The 18,190-nt window shown below is 44.0% G+C and overlaps 1 protein-coding gene across 3 annotated transcripts in view; it reads left to right on the plus strand.

Moving 5' to 3' along the window:
- The window catches only part of Drosha (drosha ribonuclease III), a 102,426-nt gene that overhangs the window by 22,024 nt on the left and 62,212 nt on the right, over positions 1-18,190 (plus strand). For all 3 annotated transcript variants that reach the window (XM_021208257.1, XM_021208256.1, XM_029543950.1), the window contains exons 10-15: positions 219-299; positions 7,495-7,581; positions 9,861-9,947; positions 13,402-13,473; positions 14,992-15,073; positions 15,982-16,056. In XM_021208257.1, coding sequence (XP_021063916.1) covers positions 219-299; positions 7,495-7,581; positions 9,861-9,947; positions 13,402-13,473; positions 14,992-15,073; positions 15,982-16,056 — 484 coding nt within the window. The remainder of the gene's footprint in view (positions 1-218; positions 300-7,494; positions 7,582-9,860; positions 9,948-13,401; positions 13,474-14,991; positions 15,074-15,981; positions 16,057-18,190) is intronic.

Here is an 18,190-nt window from a genome sequence, read left to right on the forward strand (position 1 = left end):
ACTTCAGATTCCTGGGTTGTCTGTCATAGCTTCCTTTTATCGGGCTTTATAGACAGTTGGCAGCTTTCTTGGTTTTGGAACATCCATTTACTCTTCTAATCAGACAGCCTCTTCAGAGCCTCAGGACTCCTGACATTAAAGCTCATGGTTTCTAAGGCACCCTTGTGCTGTGTGTGGATTTCCCGCAGTAACACTGACCTGCATTCCGTTTCTGACAGATGAATGATGGACCACTTTGCAAATGCAGTGCAAAAGCAAGACGCACAGGAATTCGGCACAGCATTTATCCCGGAGAAGAGGTAACTGGCCTGGGTTATGATTTATAGAAGCACCAAGGAGTCAGAAGTAGACAGATGCCAGAAGTAGACAGATGCCATTCTTTTTCTGTTAAATGGAATAATGTCATCGAAATACCCTTTTCACGTTCCCTATTTTATATATATATAGGCTCTGTTACTGACAATTATAGAGAAGGAATATTTAATATTTGGCCTTTGAGTAGACTACAGAGTGTTGCCAAGGAAACTAAAGAGTTTGGAAGGCTCATGTGTGTTATATGTGCGATCACTAAGTGTCTTCAAACTGTATGCACTGTGGTATTAGTTTCTGGTATTCGTCAGCAGTGGTTATACATTGCCCCAGGGAAGTGTCCCCACTGAAGCTGTGAGGCGCTCTACCCCTGGGACCCACCCTGCTTTGGGCCTACTGTAGCACTTTATCTTTACTGTGGTACAGGCCACACTCTGTCTCTACCAACCGTGAGATCCCAGTGACTGGATGCCCCAGCCCTGGCTTCTCAGACAAGCTAGGCTTGACTGAAGAGCACGGTCCGACTGTAGTCACTTGTAATGACTCCCTTTAGATTAGTTTCTTGTGATTTTTTTTTTTTCCTACCTGTCGGTTTTGTAAGTTATTTTCATCAATCCCTTGATTACCATCTTATGATTCCACAGTAAGTCCTTAATTTCTATTTAAAACTTGTTTGAAGCTGGGCGTGGTGGCACACGTCTTTAATCCCAGCACTCGGGAGGCAGAGGCAGGAGGATTTCTGAGTTCGAGGCCAGCCTGGTCTACAAAGTGAGTTCCAGGACAGTCAGGACTATACAGAGAAACCCTGTCTCGAAAAAACCAAAAAAAAAAAAAAAAAAAAACTTGTTTGAGACTCCCATAAAGCTTTAAGACTGCCTGGTAATTTAAATGACTTAATTACCGTTGAAGGTCAAGGAGTGTAGGAAGGAGTTTTGACAAGGTTTTATCTGTGGGCATCTATTCCTGTGCCTCAGGTAGGGTGGGTGCTCTGACTTCTTGTTAGGGATCTTCATCTGAGGAGAAGTGGGGGTCCAGAGTAGAGGGGGTGGTTCAGCTGCTCTGTGGGCCTGCTCAAGGCAGCTTAACAGAATTTCCTTTTGTGTGGCTAGAATGCCCTTCACACCTTCACAGGCCCTGGTCTGCAGAGAGCCTTTCTCAGGAAGCACATGACATGGAAGAGGGTGCTTTGTAGCTGAGGATGGCCTCATAGGAGCCTCCCTGAGGACCAGCAGCTGCAGCCTGCAGGCTGACTACGTTTCCTATAGCTGGGTTAGGAATAGGCTTTTCCTGGGTGGGAGCCTGAGTGGGCAGTGCATCAGCTGTCTGCCCGTGGGCCGTATTCTTCTTGTTTGCTCTTGTGCAGGTAGAAGGGGGCTAGGTAGTCAGTTTGCGACTGATGGTAGAGTGTTCTCTCAAGGGATGGTACCAGCGGTAGCTAGCCGCTTGACTAGATGGTCACTAGCCTGAGGTTAGCTTGGCTGTTTCAGTCTTGCTGAGTGGGGCCTGTGCTGTTGGTGTCACCGTTGTGTGAAGCAGCCATCTTGTTACTGTGTTCATGTTACCCAAGTGTCCACCCTGATAGTTCTAGGATGGGTGGGGGCAGACATGATTGCCTCATCATTTTGTCTGGTACTCCCGTGCTTCTTCCAGAAGAGCTGTCCCCTGATGGCCACCATGCTGATGACGAAGTCACATACCCACTTGCCCAGTTACAGATCTCTCCCAAGACCTTTTCATTCTTGATCTTTTGGTCTTTCTCTTTGTGAGCCCTTGAAGCTACTTTTTCCATTCAAAGTTACCTGGAACCGTTGACAGGAGAGATGTCCCCTCACTGATGTCTTTCAGACCATGCAGAGGACTGTAGTGCAGCCAGTTGCTGTTTGTAAGCCAGGCCTGAGCTTTCCCTCCACTTCATGGTAATATCCTTAGTCATCAGCTGAGGAGGGAGGGATCTGGGTCACCTGCCAGCCAGTCTGTCTGCCCCTTGTTCCTGTTGTGTGTTCGATTCTGTATGTGCCACCTCCCTTTAGGGTGGATGGCTGGCTGCCTGTGCTACTCGGCTTAATTGTTGGCGATGGGCTGGTCTGGGGTCCTAAAGCCAGGCCTTCCCCAGCCAGATACCCTACCTTTCTGTCCCTCACCCCCACACCCCCAAGGCATGTAATTCTTTACTGAAGATGACCAGGCCCAGGGGCCAGTATTGTGATTTGCCAGTGTGATTTGTCATGGATTCCCTTGGCACCTTTTCCCGACCTTGCCATAGGACCTGCTGAATTGTTGGGTCACGGCAACAGAAGTGCTTGTCCTTAACCTAGACTTGCCAAGGGACCTTACTTGGGCCCCACTTGATACCGCAGCCTTTTGTGCCACTGTGTGATGGCCAGAGCAGTCTTGTTGGGTGTGGGTTTTGATGTCCTATGAACTTGTAGAGAACTTCCAGATGTTGTGGTCCTTTCTTCATTGTAGGAAGGGAATGCTAGAATAATTTATCTTTTACTCTGAAGATGATGTCCTGATGGCTCCTAGACTTGTGAATACTGTTGGATGTGGTGGGTTCTTGAACTTTTGTGGGGGTTTTCGCTGATCCTCTGTAGTAACTAATGTCTTCATTAAGGTTTCTAGCTTGAATAACATAATATCACAGAGATAATGGAGCAGTTTGGTCTGTAGTACGTCTGCACAGTTGGGACCACTGAATACTATGCTGGAGATATAATGTAGTGAGAAATTCCAGTCCTCATTTCTGCTTGGGACAGAGACACATTGATTGGATGAGTTGCCATGGCGCTTGGTTAATGTCTCATTGAGCTATAGTGCTTGGCACAGCAGCTGCCATCAGAGCTGCTGCTTCGGAGAGATTATGGTAGCCCATTATCACCCTCCAGGACCTTTAGGCTCTATACTGGTGGATTCAACAGTACTAGTACCTCTGTGAGCCTGAAGGGTGGCATGGGTCTCCATTTTCCTTGTAAAGCAATATTGGTTTTGGTGCTTGGGCTGCAGGAGTGGTTGGTAATTTAAGTAGATTTTTTTTCCTGGTCATTTTGTTATGATTGCTCTTCTTCTACATTAGGAACCAATGTGGGAATGGTTTCATATGCCAAGATATCTCAGTTCCAGTGAGCTACTCAAGGGCGGGAGAAATGATCTGAGGCAGACTTACTAGACCGGACTTGGCCAGCATTCCCTCATCCTGGCTACCCTTACAAAGTGCAAGGATAACATAGCCAGTCTGTCTGCTACCAATGATTATTTGGCTACTGTGGCCAATACTCACTGAACTGTCTGGTTTTCTCTTTCCCTCTTTGTACAGAGTCTCAAGGAAATAGCCTTAGGACCTGTGAGGAAAGATAGGTACTTATCACCAGTTTTAGTCATTTTGGTCCCTGGAGCCAGATTACTTTTCCAGCCAGTGGATTTTCAGTCTAGAAATCTTGATGAAGCTTGTACTGCTCAGGGGATAGTATGACTGTTGAGGGGAGTAACTTGCCTTCAGCCACTTGGTCCCTGTCTGTCCTGGCTGACAGAGGACGCCACCACTGGTCTTGGTGGTGCAGTACTCCTCCCTAGCCCATTTCTCTTTGTCCTATGGGGATTATCTGTCCATTCCCTAGTTGTCGGTCCTACCTCTGCGGAATACCTACTTCTTTCCTCCAGTCTTCGGTTGGACACTTAGGAATTTCAGCATCGCCTAGCATCAACCTGCCCTTGATGCCCTTCGCAGACGCTGGTGGCTGCTGGGATACGCTGGTTATTTCTTGTAGCTCCTTCCCCCCACTCACCTATACAACCCGGTTATGCTGTGAAGTCACTCTCAGTGTAGGTCTGTGGGCAAGGCGGCTGATCGATTGGGTACTGTGTGTGGGCTGAGGTATGGTGGGCACTGCTGTCTGACGGGATCTCCCATTGTCCTGGTACAGGTGAGTGATCTAAACAGGGAGGGATGTGCCCTCTTTACAGAGTTAGGAGGTTCAGAGGAGTCTGGGGACTTAAATCTAAATGTCCCTGTCCCAGGTTTCCAGGGTCCTGACCTTGGCATAACAGACCTCCCTTGGTTGGCTGTCAGTTGTCCTTGAATTATGACTGTTTGTCAGATAAGCTCTGGCTTGCTGGGTTTTCTGATGTCTCCCTGCAAGCGATAGAAGGTCTTTCCATGTCTTCAGGAAGCCCTCTGGCATTCACATCTGACTTTTACTTGCCACCGTCATCCTCTGTTATACACGGGATAGTATGTTTCTGTGGAGCCATAGCCTACTCAGTGAACTCTTCAGACAGTGTTAGCCTAATCGGGAGCCCCACCCGCTCCTGGGAAAGATGCTGAGACTTAAGAAGCCCCACGGGGGATTTCATGCCTCAAGGGTTGGTAGGGAAGATGGTATTTACCCCCTGCCATCCATCACTAAAATCCATGAACCCCCCCCTTTTTTCTTTTTAAATTTTAAAAATTGCTGTGGTTTCGAGACAGGGTTTGTCAGTGTAGCCTTGGCTGTCCTAGTGCTCTCTCTGTAGACCAGGATGCCTTCGAATTCACAGAGATGCACAGACTGCTGCCTCCCTAGTGTTAGGATTAAAGGCATATGCTGAGCCACCCCCCACTCCCAGCGATCCTTATTTTTTGCTCTATAATCCTAAATACTTGGTATGTTGTAGCAGTGGTGCCCAGTTCTCAGAGTGAAAATGGGATTTGCCTGGCCGCCTGATGCCAGGGTTCATTTGTCCTGCGTTTACTACTAGTGATAGGGGCTCTGCTAGCCGGAAAGTGTTTCAGTTCTGAAATGCTATCTTTGATCCTGTTTCCTTAGCTTACTTATTCCAAATACTCTGCTACATATTAGCTTCTCTGGAAACAGAGCTAAGTTGTCTCAGATGCAAGGTTGGTCTGATATGACTCAGGTCTGGATTTCCAAGAGACCCCACCCCCACCCCCCTTTAGCATAAATGCAGCTTTCTGAAACCTCTGCACAGCCATTTCAAAGAACTTAAACCTTCTTAAAAGAAAGACAACTGCTAGCTGCCTCAGGTACAGGGAAGCAGAACCGATGTCAAGAACAGATTTATGTTAGGGACCCTTCTGGTCAGTCAGTCATTTGTCCCAGGGCTGTGTGTGACCCACTTTGGCGATGTGTTTTATGATAGTGCTGCCAGGATAAACTGCCTGAGTGCTGGGCATTACCTCAGGCTCAGTGATGTGAAGTGAGCTGAAGGGGAAGCGACTCACTCCTAGGGGATGAGCTGGGACTCTCCAAGAGTCCTGAGCTTGATCATTGGAGATAAAGGTGGGATTCTTAGAAGCAAGTCATCACCCTGATTTCTGGGGGAGAGTCAGGAGAGTGACGGTGACCAGCTCTGGTTGGGGGATTTGGACCGCGTCACAGTTGGTGTGGTGGCTTTGTTCTGATGTGTCAGCTTTCTAAGTGCACTTTCTGTCTCTTCTATGGAAATTTCTAATAGGCACAATGTGGCAAAATGATTCTTTAGAGCTCTCTGGGCCCCTCTGCAGTGGGTGATTCACTGGAGGATGGTCTGGATGCTCTTGTCAGGTGGGAGGTATGCCTCTGCCTGTAGTTCCTGCTGTGTGGGAGTGTGGCTGGTTCTGAAAGGTCTTGGTGTCATGATGCCGCTGAACAAGAAGGCTAAGGAAAAGCTTGCTGACCGAGGTACATTTGTTGTCAGTAGGGGGTCTAGACGAGCATCTGCTGATGAACCCTGGGAAGTCCACAGAATCATTAGACCTCACCCACACTCACTCCTGCTGAGAGCATGGCCTTTCGGAGAGAGTGCCACCCGCTGTGATTCCTGCCCGGATCTGTGGGTGCTGTACTCACTGTGCCACAGCTATGGCAGCGCAGCACAGGGCTGAGGTATGCATGCCCTTCAGGGGAAGTTGCAGACTACATCCGTTAGGTACAAACACAACCAAATAGCATGCTCAGGTCTGTCAGGCTCCCCTCAGAACTGCATCACTCTGTTTGACTGATCAGGAGCCCTGAGATCTCTAGTGTTTATGCAGAGTAAGGCATTGCTATTCAGCACTTAGGATACGATTAAGGAATCGGTGCCACACACACAGTTGGCTCAGCTTAGACACCACCGCAACCACCAAGAGGTATGTCCCCAGGCCGGTGCATTACATTAGTACTGAAAAGATATAGTCTGCAGCTCACAGGTCAAGAAATACTACAGCTGGTGGCTGGCTACAGAAGTGATAAGAGTGTTCCTCTAAACAAGGTTCACCGTGCAGGAGGGCGTACACTCAGGGTTCCTATACTCTCTCTGTTCCTGGTGTGGACTGCACCTTAGCACTGGGCTCCTCACATTAAGCAATTAAAAGTGAGGAAGGAAGGGGACCACTAACACATTCAGGCCCGTCCCAGGGCATGTTTGCAAGTGCTATCTATATCCATGGGACAAGAGCACACTGGAAAGCCCTCTTCAGGTCATCCTGGGGTCAGATGTTTTACAGTTGTTTTTAAAGGCTAAACATGCTGTGGATCTTACAGCATTGTTTCTAGAGTTAAGTAGGCTCCTTAGGGCCCGATTGCCCTGGGAAGGACTGAGGATCCAGTAAGGAATTCACAATAATAGTCCATCTGCGTTGGAGCGTTGGAGGCCTCTGCAGGCTCATGGCCTTATGAGGAGACCCAGTGCAGCTGTTTGCAGAGTGGTAGGTAGGGCAGGCTTTACTGATGGTTGTACCTAATGGGGATCCCAGATGGCAAGCTTCATGAGTTCTTCAAAGCCCTCTTGGATGCCGAAGTCACTTACTTACCTATTTGTACTGAATAGACCCAGACTATACCAATAATGGGTCCCGCTGTACATACTGGGGATCTAGTCGTGTCCCCCAAGTACCCAGCTGATTGACGGATCCTGATTCACTGAGATCATGGATTTGGTGGGGACACAAGGCATACGGACACTTCTGGTCTTACTGAACACACTTATTGACCACAGGTCAGTCTGGTTCTGCTTTACCAACGCACATGGGAAGGTTGAGAACTGGTGGCCAGCCACATCTTTGTATTCAGTTAGTTACTGTAGAATAAAGTGGGCAGTGTTTTTTCCTACTGGTCTCTTAAGGAAGACACATCAAAGCAGTAGTCAGATGTGAAACTGACAGTGTAATTTATTTTAAAAGAAAATGATTCTCAATTTGTAAAGCGTTTTCATTCCCCCACCCTCCAGGCAATCAAGCCCTGCCGTCCGATGACCAACAACGCTGGCCGGCTTTTCCACTATCGGATCACCGTCTCCCCGCCTACCAACTTCTTAGTAAGTTACTCATGATCATAGTCTAGCCTGGGATGGCCTGGAACAGCTGTGTAGCCCAGGCTGGTCTCTAACTTACAGCATTTCCCCTGCCTCATCTCCACTGTGCTGGGATTATTGGCCTGAGCCATCACACTAGCTTCTGATTCAGTTCTTATATCATTTTTGTTTTTAAGATCATCATGTTGATAAAATTTAGCTTTATCACACTAATGTTTATTTCAGCTTTCCTCTTACTATGCCTTTTTTATTTGTATTGGTACCATGTAATAACCAAATGTGCCAGTGAATTATGGTGCTGTCCACTGGAGCAATGATGTGGGAAGAGTCAAGTAGGGCATTTCCACAGGTTTTAAAAGTCAGCAGGCAGCTTACTGTCTTGGGACCAAATCAGAAAATCCATTGTACAACATGACAGTGTGGTAATATGGCTAGAATGCACATGAACTGTGGTTTGGCATCATTCTAAGTGGTGAGCATAGTTAACTAATTTTCACTATACACATCTGTGTATGTAGTATCCATATTACCCACTTTAGTTCATACTTTATAGATGAGGCTAAGCAGTGGTAGCTCAGGCACTACGTATGGTGGCTTTTAGAAGTTCCCTGAGGCATGGAGTCTGCTTCAGGGTCCATGTCTATATGTTATGTTCAGTTGCATTGCCTCTCATTATGAAATTTATTACTTTTAGTTACATGCACTGAAAAGTCTTGATTTCAAGATCATTCATAATTATATATTTCAATAAGTTTATTTAGCTAGACTTCCTGTGTCATCAGCTTTACCCATTTAAAGTGTGGAATTCATGATGTTTAACATAATTACAGACTTGCAAAGCCACCACAGTCTAACTTTAGAACATTTATCCTAAAAGAAACTTCATTTTCGGTAGGTGGCATGTGTCTGTGGACTTGCCTAGCCTATACTTTTCCTAGGGGCCCTATAGTAGCTGCTTTTTCTGTTTTGTTTCTTTTACTTAGTTTTTTTATTTCTTTTTTCTTTTTTTTTTTTTTTTTTGGTTTTGTTTTGTTTTGATTTGTTTTTTAAGGTTTGCCCGAGTTGTAGCATGTGTCAGTATTTCCTTCGCCCTCTTCCCATGTTCTTCTGTCTTCCTTTTATCTAACCCAGTGTCTCTTGTGCACTACACACCTACTCTGCACACAGCTGTGCAACCTGCATCCTTTAGAGTGGTTTGTTTGTTTGTTTGTTTGTTTGTTTTAATTTATGGTCAGATAATACTCTCTGTGTGTGTGTGTGTGTGTGTGTGTGTGTGTGTGTGTGTGTGTAAACTGTATGATTACAGTGTTTCATTTATCCACTCATTCAGGTTATGGGCCTTAGGTTGTTTCCATGATCCGAGTATGTGTGTGGGGCTGAGGAGATGACCCAGCAGTTTAGGGCCCTAGCTGCTCTTCCTGAAGACCCACTTTTGGTTCCCAGCACCCACATGGCAGCTCACAGCCATCTGTAACTGCAGCTCTAGGGCATCTGATTCTCCTTTCTAGCGTCTCTGGACACTAAGAATACACATGGTGTACAGAGATACACATGAGTTAAATAGGAAGAGGGAGGGATTGGGCGAAAGGACAGGGAAGGGGAAGTAATATAATTATATTTTAATTACATTTTATTAGACAACATTTGTATGAATATGTTTTGATATTTTTTGGTATATACTTAGGACTGAGATTGTTGATGTATATGCTATGTTTAATAATACATCAAGGAACAGCCTATCTATCGGAGTGGTTGTACAGTTCATTATTAATCCTTGTTCATCAGAATCTTCTCATTACTTTTAATTTAGTCTGATTGGGTCATTCAAATAGAAAGTGACAGTTACATTGACAAAAGAAAAATATGTATATAAATACTCTTTAGCTTCTCCCAGTTCTCATCTAGGTAATTTGTGAAATAATGATGTTTAGTATCTGGATAAGAAGTATTTTTTAGGCTGCCAGTCTTTCTAACTTGCTCAACGTTTGGCATTTAATATCAAAAGACTTGGCTATCGAGAGTGACTTAGGAGGAGGAGAGTCTGTCGCGCTGAGATTGACATTTAGATCATATCATCATAGACCCCGTTCCTAGGCAGTGACTGAAGCCTGCCTTTGGCATTGCCTGGGCCCCACTCTTCTGCAGGGTTTGGAGGGTTGTCTTCTCCTTGGGGAGGGGAGGGATCCATCAGCTGTGAGGACGAGCTTCTGACGCTGGGTGAATTCCTGCATATGCAGATGGTATTAATTTAAGTCCTGTTTTGTGTTCTTATTCACTTTTAGACTGACAGACCAACAGTCATAGAATATGATGATCATGAGTATATCTTTGAAGGATTTTCTATGTTTGCACATGCCCCTCTGACCAATGTAAGTATCTGCTCTTGCCTCCTTCCTCAGACTCGCCCCCCCAGCCCCCCCACCCTGTCTTTATCTTTCCTTTCCACAAATCAAAATAAATCCCCTTTATGTGTTCATAACGTTTATTTTGCATCTCCCCCATGTGAACTGCAGGGTGGCTGCAGCCGTGTCTCAGGCAGGCCTGTGAGCCTGCTAATGAGTCACAGGTCTGGGCTGCATTAAACGGTGTAAGTAAACGTGTTAGAGTAACATTTAGAGAGTGTGAAACATTGAAAAAGAGGGTAAACTGTGGGGTGATGTGATGAACTATTTTGGGGTTCTTGTCCTTCAAATTTGAAGTTTGAAGATGTCCCTGAACAAAGGAAGGAGACCTGTTCAGGACACTCAGCCCAAAGTGACCTCATAGGGTTTCTGCTTTTGAATTCCAGGGCTGTATTTGTATTCGGAGACTTGGTCTGACACAAGAACTTGTGATGTTTATCTGGTCATTGGGGGTGATTTTCTGGGTGTCAGTCTAAATGGATGCTCTGTATTGCATCAGAACCCTCCTGTTTTGAAGTTGGCAGCCTTGGGAATTGCAGTGCCCATCTGGTCTTAGGTAGATTGGTGATTGCTGTAGCAGTGTTGGGAGGAGCATGGCAGTCCTTAACCTGGGCTGAGTGTCCTGTGGAACCTGGTGAGTCTCACTGTGTCGCTTGCCTGCAGTCAGAAAGTCACCTTACTACACCTACTTGGAACGTGAACATTTGCACTGAAGGCTGAGTCTCAATCTTGCTCCTACTTTGCTTCTATCTGTCATTCCTTTTTACTTTATTAAGTAGACGTAATTCTAGGTACTGGCACTAACTTGAAACAGTGCTTTCTTATTCTTATTCTACATTATATCATCCTGCAGATTTTTATTTTATTTATTTTTGAGGTCTCACTACGTAGCCCAGGCTGGCCCGGAATTTGTTGCCTAGCCCAGGGTCTTTAAACTTGGATCTTCTCGTCTTCCTAGCCCAGGGTCTTCAAACTTGGATCTTCTCGCCTTCCTAGCCCAGAGTCTTCAAACTTGGATCTTCTCGCCTTCCTAGCCCAGGGTCTTCAAACTTGGATCTTCTCGCCTTTCTAGCCCAGGGTCTTTAAACTTGGATCTTCTTGCCTTTCTAGCCCAGGGTCTTTAAACTTGGATCTTCTCGCCTTAGTCTCTTGATTGCAGAATACAGGCATGTGTAACCATATTTGGACTTCAGTTCATAATAAAGAGCCCTTTCCCTTTTTGAGTGGTGTTGATAATAGAAATACAATTTTGAGTTGAGTATTCTGAAGTTCATAGGCTCTAGAGCCATCAAAGAGCTCTTGAATTTGAGATAGACACCCACACAAAAAGGTTTCTAAACTGCATCACTGATGCATTTCTCAAACTGAGCCCATCAGTGGGAAGGGCCTACAGGTTATTGTCACATAGACTCTTGACCTGAGCTAGCTCTGGCCACTAGACTTAAGGCCTTGAAGTGAAGTGGATTGAGAGCTGTCTTGACTAAGTGTGCAGCATTCTGGGGGAACTTTATCCTGGTGTGTAGTTCTACTTGTGGGTACTTATGATACATGATATTGTTGGTGGCTTTGACAGTGTAAAGTTTGGAAAAGTGTACTAATTGTACAACATCACATAACATTCTCATATGCACAAGAAAACCCCACGATCACTTTTATGATCAAGAACTTGGTTGGTTTTCTGTTTTTCTGACCACTAATGACTTGGTCATTGTAGAAGAAATAGGGACATTTACCTTCGTTTTCTGAGATGGGGTCTCCTTGTGCTTTAAGGCTGGTTTGGAATTCACGCTCCTCCCACCAGTCTCAGGAGCTTCAGGGTTAGAACAGTTATTCCACCCTATTGGACTCTGTCTAGATCCTTGCTTTTCAAGACAGGGCCTGTGGCTCATTGGAAAGCTTGAACCTTATATAGCTATTAGTAAAGTATTGGTATTTTAAAACCAGGTTAGATCATGTACCAGTTTGTAACTCAAGTATTTTAAATGTTTAAGGGGTTAAATTAGGTTGGAAAAACAATAGTGTATTAAGTATATTGCAATGGTTAGCTGGGCTACTAAGGACATAATAAATCCAGAACATTGAAAATGAATCCCATATTCAAGTTAATTATAACAGAAGTTAAAGATAGCAACCACTGTATTAAGAAAGAAAGAATATCTAACAGCTAAAATTTCTTCCCAGTAGATGGCATTGTAAGACTGTTTTTTTTTCTACATTCTTTCTATCCCTTTTGCTGAGAGAATTAAAGTTTGTTTCTTTCTGACAGCTGTGGTTTGTAAAAGTGATTACATTGTTTCATGGACAGATTGCTAAGCCAGAAAGATGGTGTAACACATCTACAGGGCCTCTGGTTTCAATTACTGTGTCCAGCTAGCTGGTTCTGTAACCTCTTCCTTCCCTTCCCTATTCTTCTATTCACTGAGAAATCATTCCCGGAACCCTCTTGTGTCTAGATACTAGGGTAGTGTTTGACTACTCTGGGAGAAGACTGCTGTGGGTTAGTTCACCCGAGCCTACCATTCCTCACATGCTCTGTGTATTTGGATAGGTAATGAGGGCTGCCCTCTTTGGTAGGTGAGAGTTGGGTCTAGAATCAAAATTCCTACTTTACCCGCCTGTTCCTTTAGGCAAGATGGTTCCCGGGTCTTCGTTTTTTTTTTTCCTCTCTCCAAGTACATAAGGGACAAAACTATCTTTAAAGGCACCTGCGACAGTTCCATGAGTCAACACAGTCGAGAGTTAGACCAGCTCCTGGCCCAGCGAATGCTACCTGTTATTTTTTATACTCATTGGTTGTGATGACAGATGTGCATTGTGAACTGATGAAGGAACTAAATAAATGTAACTGATAATTCTTGCACTGCCATTTGTGAGCTGTGTGAAGAACTACAGTAAAATCAGTACACGATTGGTTTTCTGATTTTTTTCTAGAGGTGGCATGTTTGGCTCTAGTATGTTCTTGTTAAGTTTGCATTGCTTCGTCAATCACATTAGTGAAGCACCAGTATTACTCCCCCTCTTGTAGAAGCTTGGTCAAAGCCAGGGTCTTGCCATTAGAATGGAGTAGTTTTGGCCTAGGACGTGTAGTGACACATTGATTGCCTTTAATACCAGCATTCAGGAGGCAGAGGCTGGCAAAGTTCTCTGAATTTGAGGCCAGCCTAGTCTAGTAATCTACATAGGAGGTCTAGACCAGAAAGGTCAAAGAGTAAGACCTTATCTCAAGAAACAAACAAACAAACAAACAAACCCAAACAGAAAGCAGGAGCTGTGATTGCACGTCTTGCCAAGGCTGCTCTAGGTTAAGTGAAGGTAGAACCTGATCCGGTTCCTGGGCTCTGGGTCAGACAGCGAACCCTGCATTGTTAGCCTGCCAGCCTGCCGAGAAGCCCTGGGGACTCAACAACCCTTCTTCTTGCAGATTCCGCTGTGTAAAGTGATTCGATTCAACATAGACTACACGATTCATTTTATCGAAGAGATGATGCCTGAGGTAAGAGAGAGGGCTGCTTAACAGCTTCCTGTATTTACTCTGCTTTCGTAAGATTTTTCTCTTAAGAAAGAAAAACAGCAACAACAAAACCAAACCATAATTGAAGTTGGTCTGCTGCAGCTTTTTGCCACTTGAGACCCCTAAAATACCATGTTCCCTGTCAGAAGGGTCGCTGTGATGTAGCTCTGGTGCCATGGTTCAGAAATGTAAACTCGTTGACCTATTTCTGAACCCGTATCTGCTCGTGCTGCATCTGCTGATAGTCACTGTACATCTGTCCTCAGTTTTGCTCAGGGGACAGAGTTTGGGTACTAGCCAGTGTCACAGAGGACTGGAACAGTGACACTGAATCCAAGGGCTGTTGGAATAATCTTACTTATTATCTCTAGTGACAAGATCAGGACTTGCCTCATTTCTCTTCCCACATATTTACATTTTTTTTCTAATTGTTTTTCATTGCAGCTGCTAAACAGCAGATTTATCTAAATATATGCAAGGGATTTTAAATTCCAAAGTAAGATTAATGTGAACCTCAGAATGATTCATTGCCTGGTGTGGAATTTAGTGTTGTCAACAAATCACGCTAAGAAGTAACAACGAGACAGCCAACAAGCTTGTGTCCTTGCAGCCTGGGATGATTTCTGCAGCCTTTGGCTCCTAGAATCTGTTTAACAGGGAAACACTGCCATGGAAGGGCAGGGAGCAATGGCGAGGGCCCGATGGCCTGATGGCCTGACACGCATGCTAACTTACTGAGTCCTGGTCATTCTACCTGCATTTAAATAGTCAAAGAGCAAGGGCTGGCCCTTCCTCCTGTGGGGAGGGAGTTCTTAGTTTTTATTCTTGTTTTGCTTCTGTTTGGTTCTAAGGTCTTGAGCCCTTGCTTAGTGTTGTAAAACTTTATGACTTCTGATGTGATCTCACACAGGGTGATTTATGAACCCTGGGCAAAACAAGTTAGAAGACTTAGGAGACAGAACTCCCCAGCAATGTGTCGTCTGTTGAGCTCGTCTGCGGGAGGAATTTCAGTAGCATTCTGTATTTTTTCTTAGTCCTTAGCCTGTTTGAAGCTTTTGTGGTACAGAGGGACTTCTGCTTTTTGGTCACATGGCAACAGTGTTCCTGGGTTGTGGGGGTAGGGAGGAGTGGAAGTGGGGACAGGCTAATCAGCTTGCAGTTGTGCATGTAACCCCACTTAGCAAATGTTCCCAGGAGATTCTTACACACTTTACAACTAGATTAGAAAAGTGTGATAGAAATAAAACTTGAGTTTTGGATTTTTTTTTTTTTTTTATTGCTACACTTAAAAGGGCTGAATTGACATTTTTATAGAAATCCTAATGGCAGTATTCTCTTCTTTGTTTCTATTTGAAATTGGCACGCCATTTTAGGACAGTGGCCAAGCCTGTAGTGAAGGCTTTTAGTGTGGTCTCCACAAACAGCTTTGAGATACTTAGCTAGGGCAAGTTAATGTATATTTGCAGATCTATAGTAATTTGATTTTGACTTATTTTTCAGAATTTTTGTGTGAAAGGACTTGAACTGTTTTCATTGTTCCTATTCAGAGATATTTTGGAATTATATGACTGGAATCTTAAAGGTAAATATTAGGGCTTACAAAAAGAGAAGTTCTTCTGAGATGCAAATCACAGTGCATATAAAAACTCCTGACTCGGTGGGGACATAGCTGACATTTTTATTTTGTAAATATGTAAGTAAAAGCGTGTATCTACAGGAATGCTTGCTATCATTCAACATGAATGGGTGGTTGTGGATTGTCTTCAAGCAGTTTGTCAGTGCCTGTTGATAGCCAAGGATGGTTCTAGTTACTAGTAGAACTACCTTGACGTATGTATATTAGGGAATAAATCTCAGTGGTTAATATTTTAAATATAGTGACATCACTGCAGTCAACTTTGTAAGATAACAGTTTATTAGAGAACCAATTAGTCATTAAAACTTACATGCAAATGCAGAGTAAACATGTAGTCTCTCAGTGCCCATCTTCCATTAGATTTTTTAAATTTGCTTATTTTTAAACCTGTATATGGAAGGAAGACTTTTTTGAAGGTAGTTTTTAAATGAAATGAGTGAGGAGCTTTCAAAAAAAACAAGTGCACTTGTCAGTGGTCTCCTGAGCTGGCGGTATCAGTTCATTTTTAGTGTGTTGATTGAAGACTGGCGGAATTAGCGTATGGACAGATCATCTGATGCGCTTAAGTTCCAACAAAGATGCTGACATTTTTTAATTTACAGTGATTTTTTTTGCATGGCCTCTTTGGCTTCCATTCTGCCCATGAGTAGCTGTAGGCCCCTCTCTGCGGTACTGGCTGGCACCTGAGGCAGCTGCTGATTGGTTGCACTGTTGAGGCAGAGTGGGGGAAGTAGCCCTGCTTATGGGGCTGGTTTTTGTGGTTATCATAAATCTTGGGAATTAAGTCGCGGTGTGTGCTTTCCGTGGCCGTCTGATTTCTCTTTTTTTTCTTTCTTTCTCCTTGTGTGCCTTAGGTCCTTTGTTTGAAGACAGCCCTCCCTGCTGTCCGAGATTTCATTTCATGCCACGTTTTGTAAGATTTCTTCCAGGTAAACCTTTTGGCTTGTCAGTGACCTGGTGTGACTTTGTGTCTGAAAACCAGCCCGCTGTTCCCCTTCTGGTCTTTAGGGACGGCTTTTCCACGTTGGCTGCGGTTAATTATCTACTTCTCAGGCTGAACTTGGAAATGGAACCCTTTACACACTGATTTATACCTTTCATAATTTATCAGAGCCCTCGATTTACAATAGATGGGCAATAGATGATTTACACATTTAGAAAATGTACTTAGTAAATTGTCATGTGTATATGGAAGAATGCATGTTGCTTAATATTGCATATGGTCAACTGGAAAACAATGAAAACTTATAATTTATAAAATACATTTACAAATTAGAGCTATGCTAAAATTACTACAATAATAGTTATGTCAAGGCGATAGGATTATAGGTGATTGTTTTCTATTTTGGTAGATATGCTTTTCATTATTTTGCAATGAAAAAGGATATATAATAATTTGTTCTCTCATTAAATTAACATCATAAGTCAATGAGTAATTTAGTTTCTGTTTAAGTGTTTCTGATGTTTTTCAAGAGTGTACTTGTAAGATGTGTCAGTGTTGGTATCCTTGTAAGATGTGTCAGTGTTGGTATCCTTGTAAGATGTGTCAGTGTTGGTATCCTTACCGACTGGGTTGTTAACGAACTCTGTGGAAGCCTCCTTTGCCGTCTTCCTGTGGAGTCTTCTGGTACCCAGTCTCTTTGTCTTTGTTACCTGCTCTGTTCAGCGTAGGGCTGTGCAGTCTCACAAAGCATGGCTACAGCTAGCTCGTGAACGCCTCTCTCCGTTCTTCCTGAGCTAGATCTCGTTTCCCCTTTTCTACTCGAAGCACTGTTACAACTCAGCCACCAAGACCTTGGATCATGCTGTCACTCTACATGAATTGGTCCCAGAATCGAGATCCAGCATTTCACCTGGGGGCGACATCTTCTGTCTTCCTTTCCCCTCTTGTCTAGGTGGACTCCTGTGCCATTACCACTGCCCACTCCATCTTTCCAACCTTTTCTAATGTGGACTCTGGACTCGGAGGCAGGAGACAGCTGCTGCTTTCCCTTTGGGCAGCCCTGCAGTCACGCTTCTGTCCTGCCTCTTGTTCTGAGGTGCCTCCCTTGCTCTTCTCCATGCTCCAGAACCTTCCTAGGACCTGGCATGCTGGCTTCCTCAAGTGTCCCTAGTCTATTCAAGGCAAGCTTTGTCTCAGTGCCAGCTGCCCTCCCACCTGTCCAGTCATGAAGCCTCTGTCTTCCTGCAGAGCCTTGCCCAGGAGTGCTGCACACTGCTGAGGTGGGACCCGTGCTCTTGAACACCTGGGCTTTGGCTTCTTTATTCTGCTTCTTTGGTTTCTTAGTTGCTTTTATTTGTCCCCCAGCTCCCTGGAGAGTTTGAGTGTGGGACTGTCACACTGGCTTATTTTTATGTCAGGAGAGCATTGCTTGTGTTTTAATATTATTGTTATTGTTGACTTCAGTTTAGGAAATGCATTCAGAAGCTTTTTTTCCTTGTTCCTTCTGGTTTCATTTCAAGTGAATGCATCTTTGATTTCATAATGGGGCTTCAACAACAAGCGTCTTAGAAAATAGTATTAGAGAGACATCACTGGAAAGCCTGTTCTTTCTGTACCTCTCTGCCTCTCGGCATTTTATGACCAAACAAATCTAGAAGGAAGTAGGCAGTTTTAAAACTGTCATATAGAAAAATCTTATTTTATGGGATTTCAGTGTACAAAATGCTTCTCATAACTATGGGATAACATTTAGGTTGCCATAAATGAAAAGGTCTATTGCTTTATTTTTAAACAGGATTCGCTTCTGTTTAAAACCTGCCTCTGAAAATATACATATTTTAAAAGCTCCAAAGGCTACAAAACAGTGCCCACTGTATGACATTCTTCTTGTCCTGCGGGGCACTTGGTTGATTTGTTTTTCACAGTGTGGCTTCATTAAAGATCATTTAAAGAAGTGAATTGAAAGACACATCTGATATATATTTCCATATGTTTCTATGCATGAGGTTTTTTAAAAGTACAGTTACCACATTAGTCTTATATCCTATTTTTAAATAATTCATTGAGCAGATGGATATTTTTAAGCATTCTGTTCTCTAGTTCTCTAGTTCTCCAGTTCT

Source organism: Mus pahari, chromosome 11, assembly GCF_900095145.1.
Source record: "Mus pahari chromosome 11, PAHARI_EIJ_v1.1, whole genome shotgun sequence".
In the NCBI taxonomy this organism is placed as follows: Eukaryota; Metazoa; Chordata; class Mammalia; order Rodentia; family Muridae; genus Mus; species Mus pahari.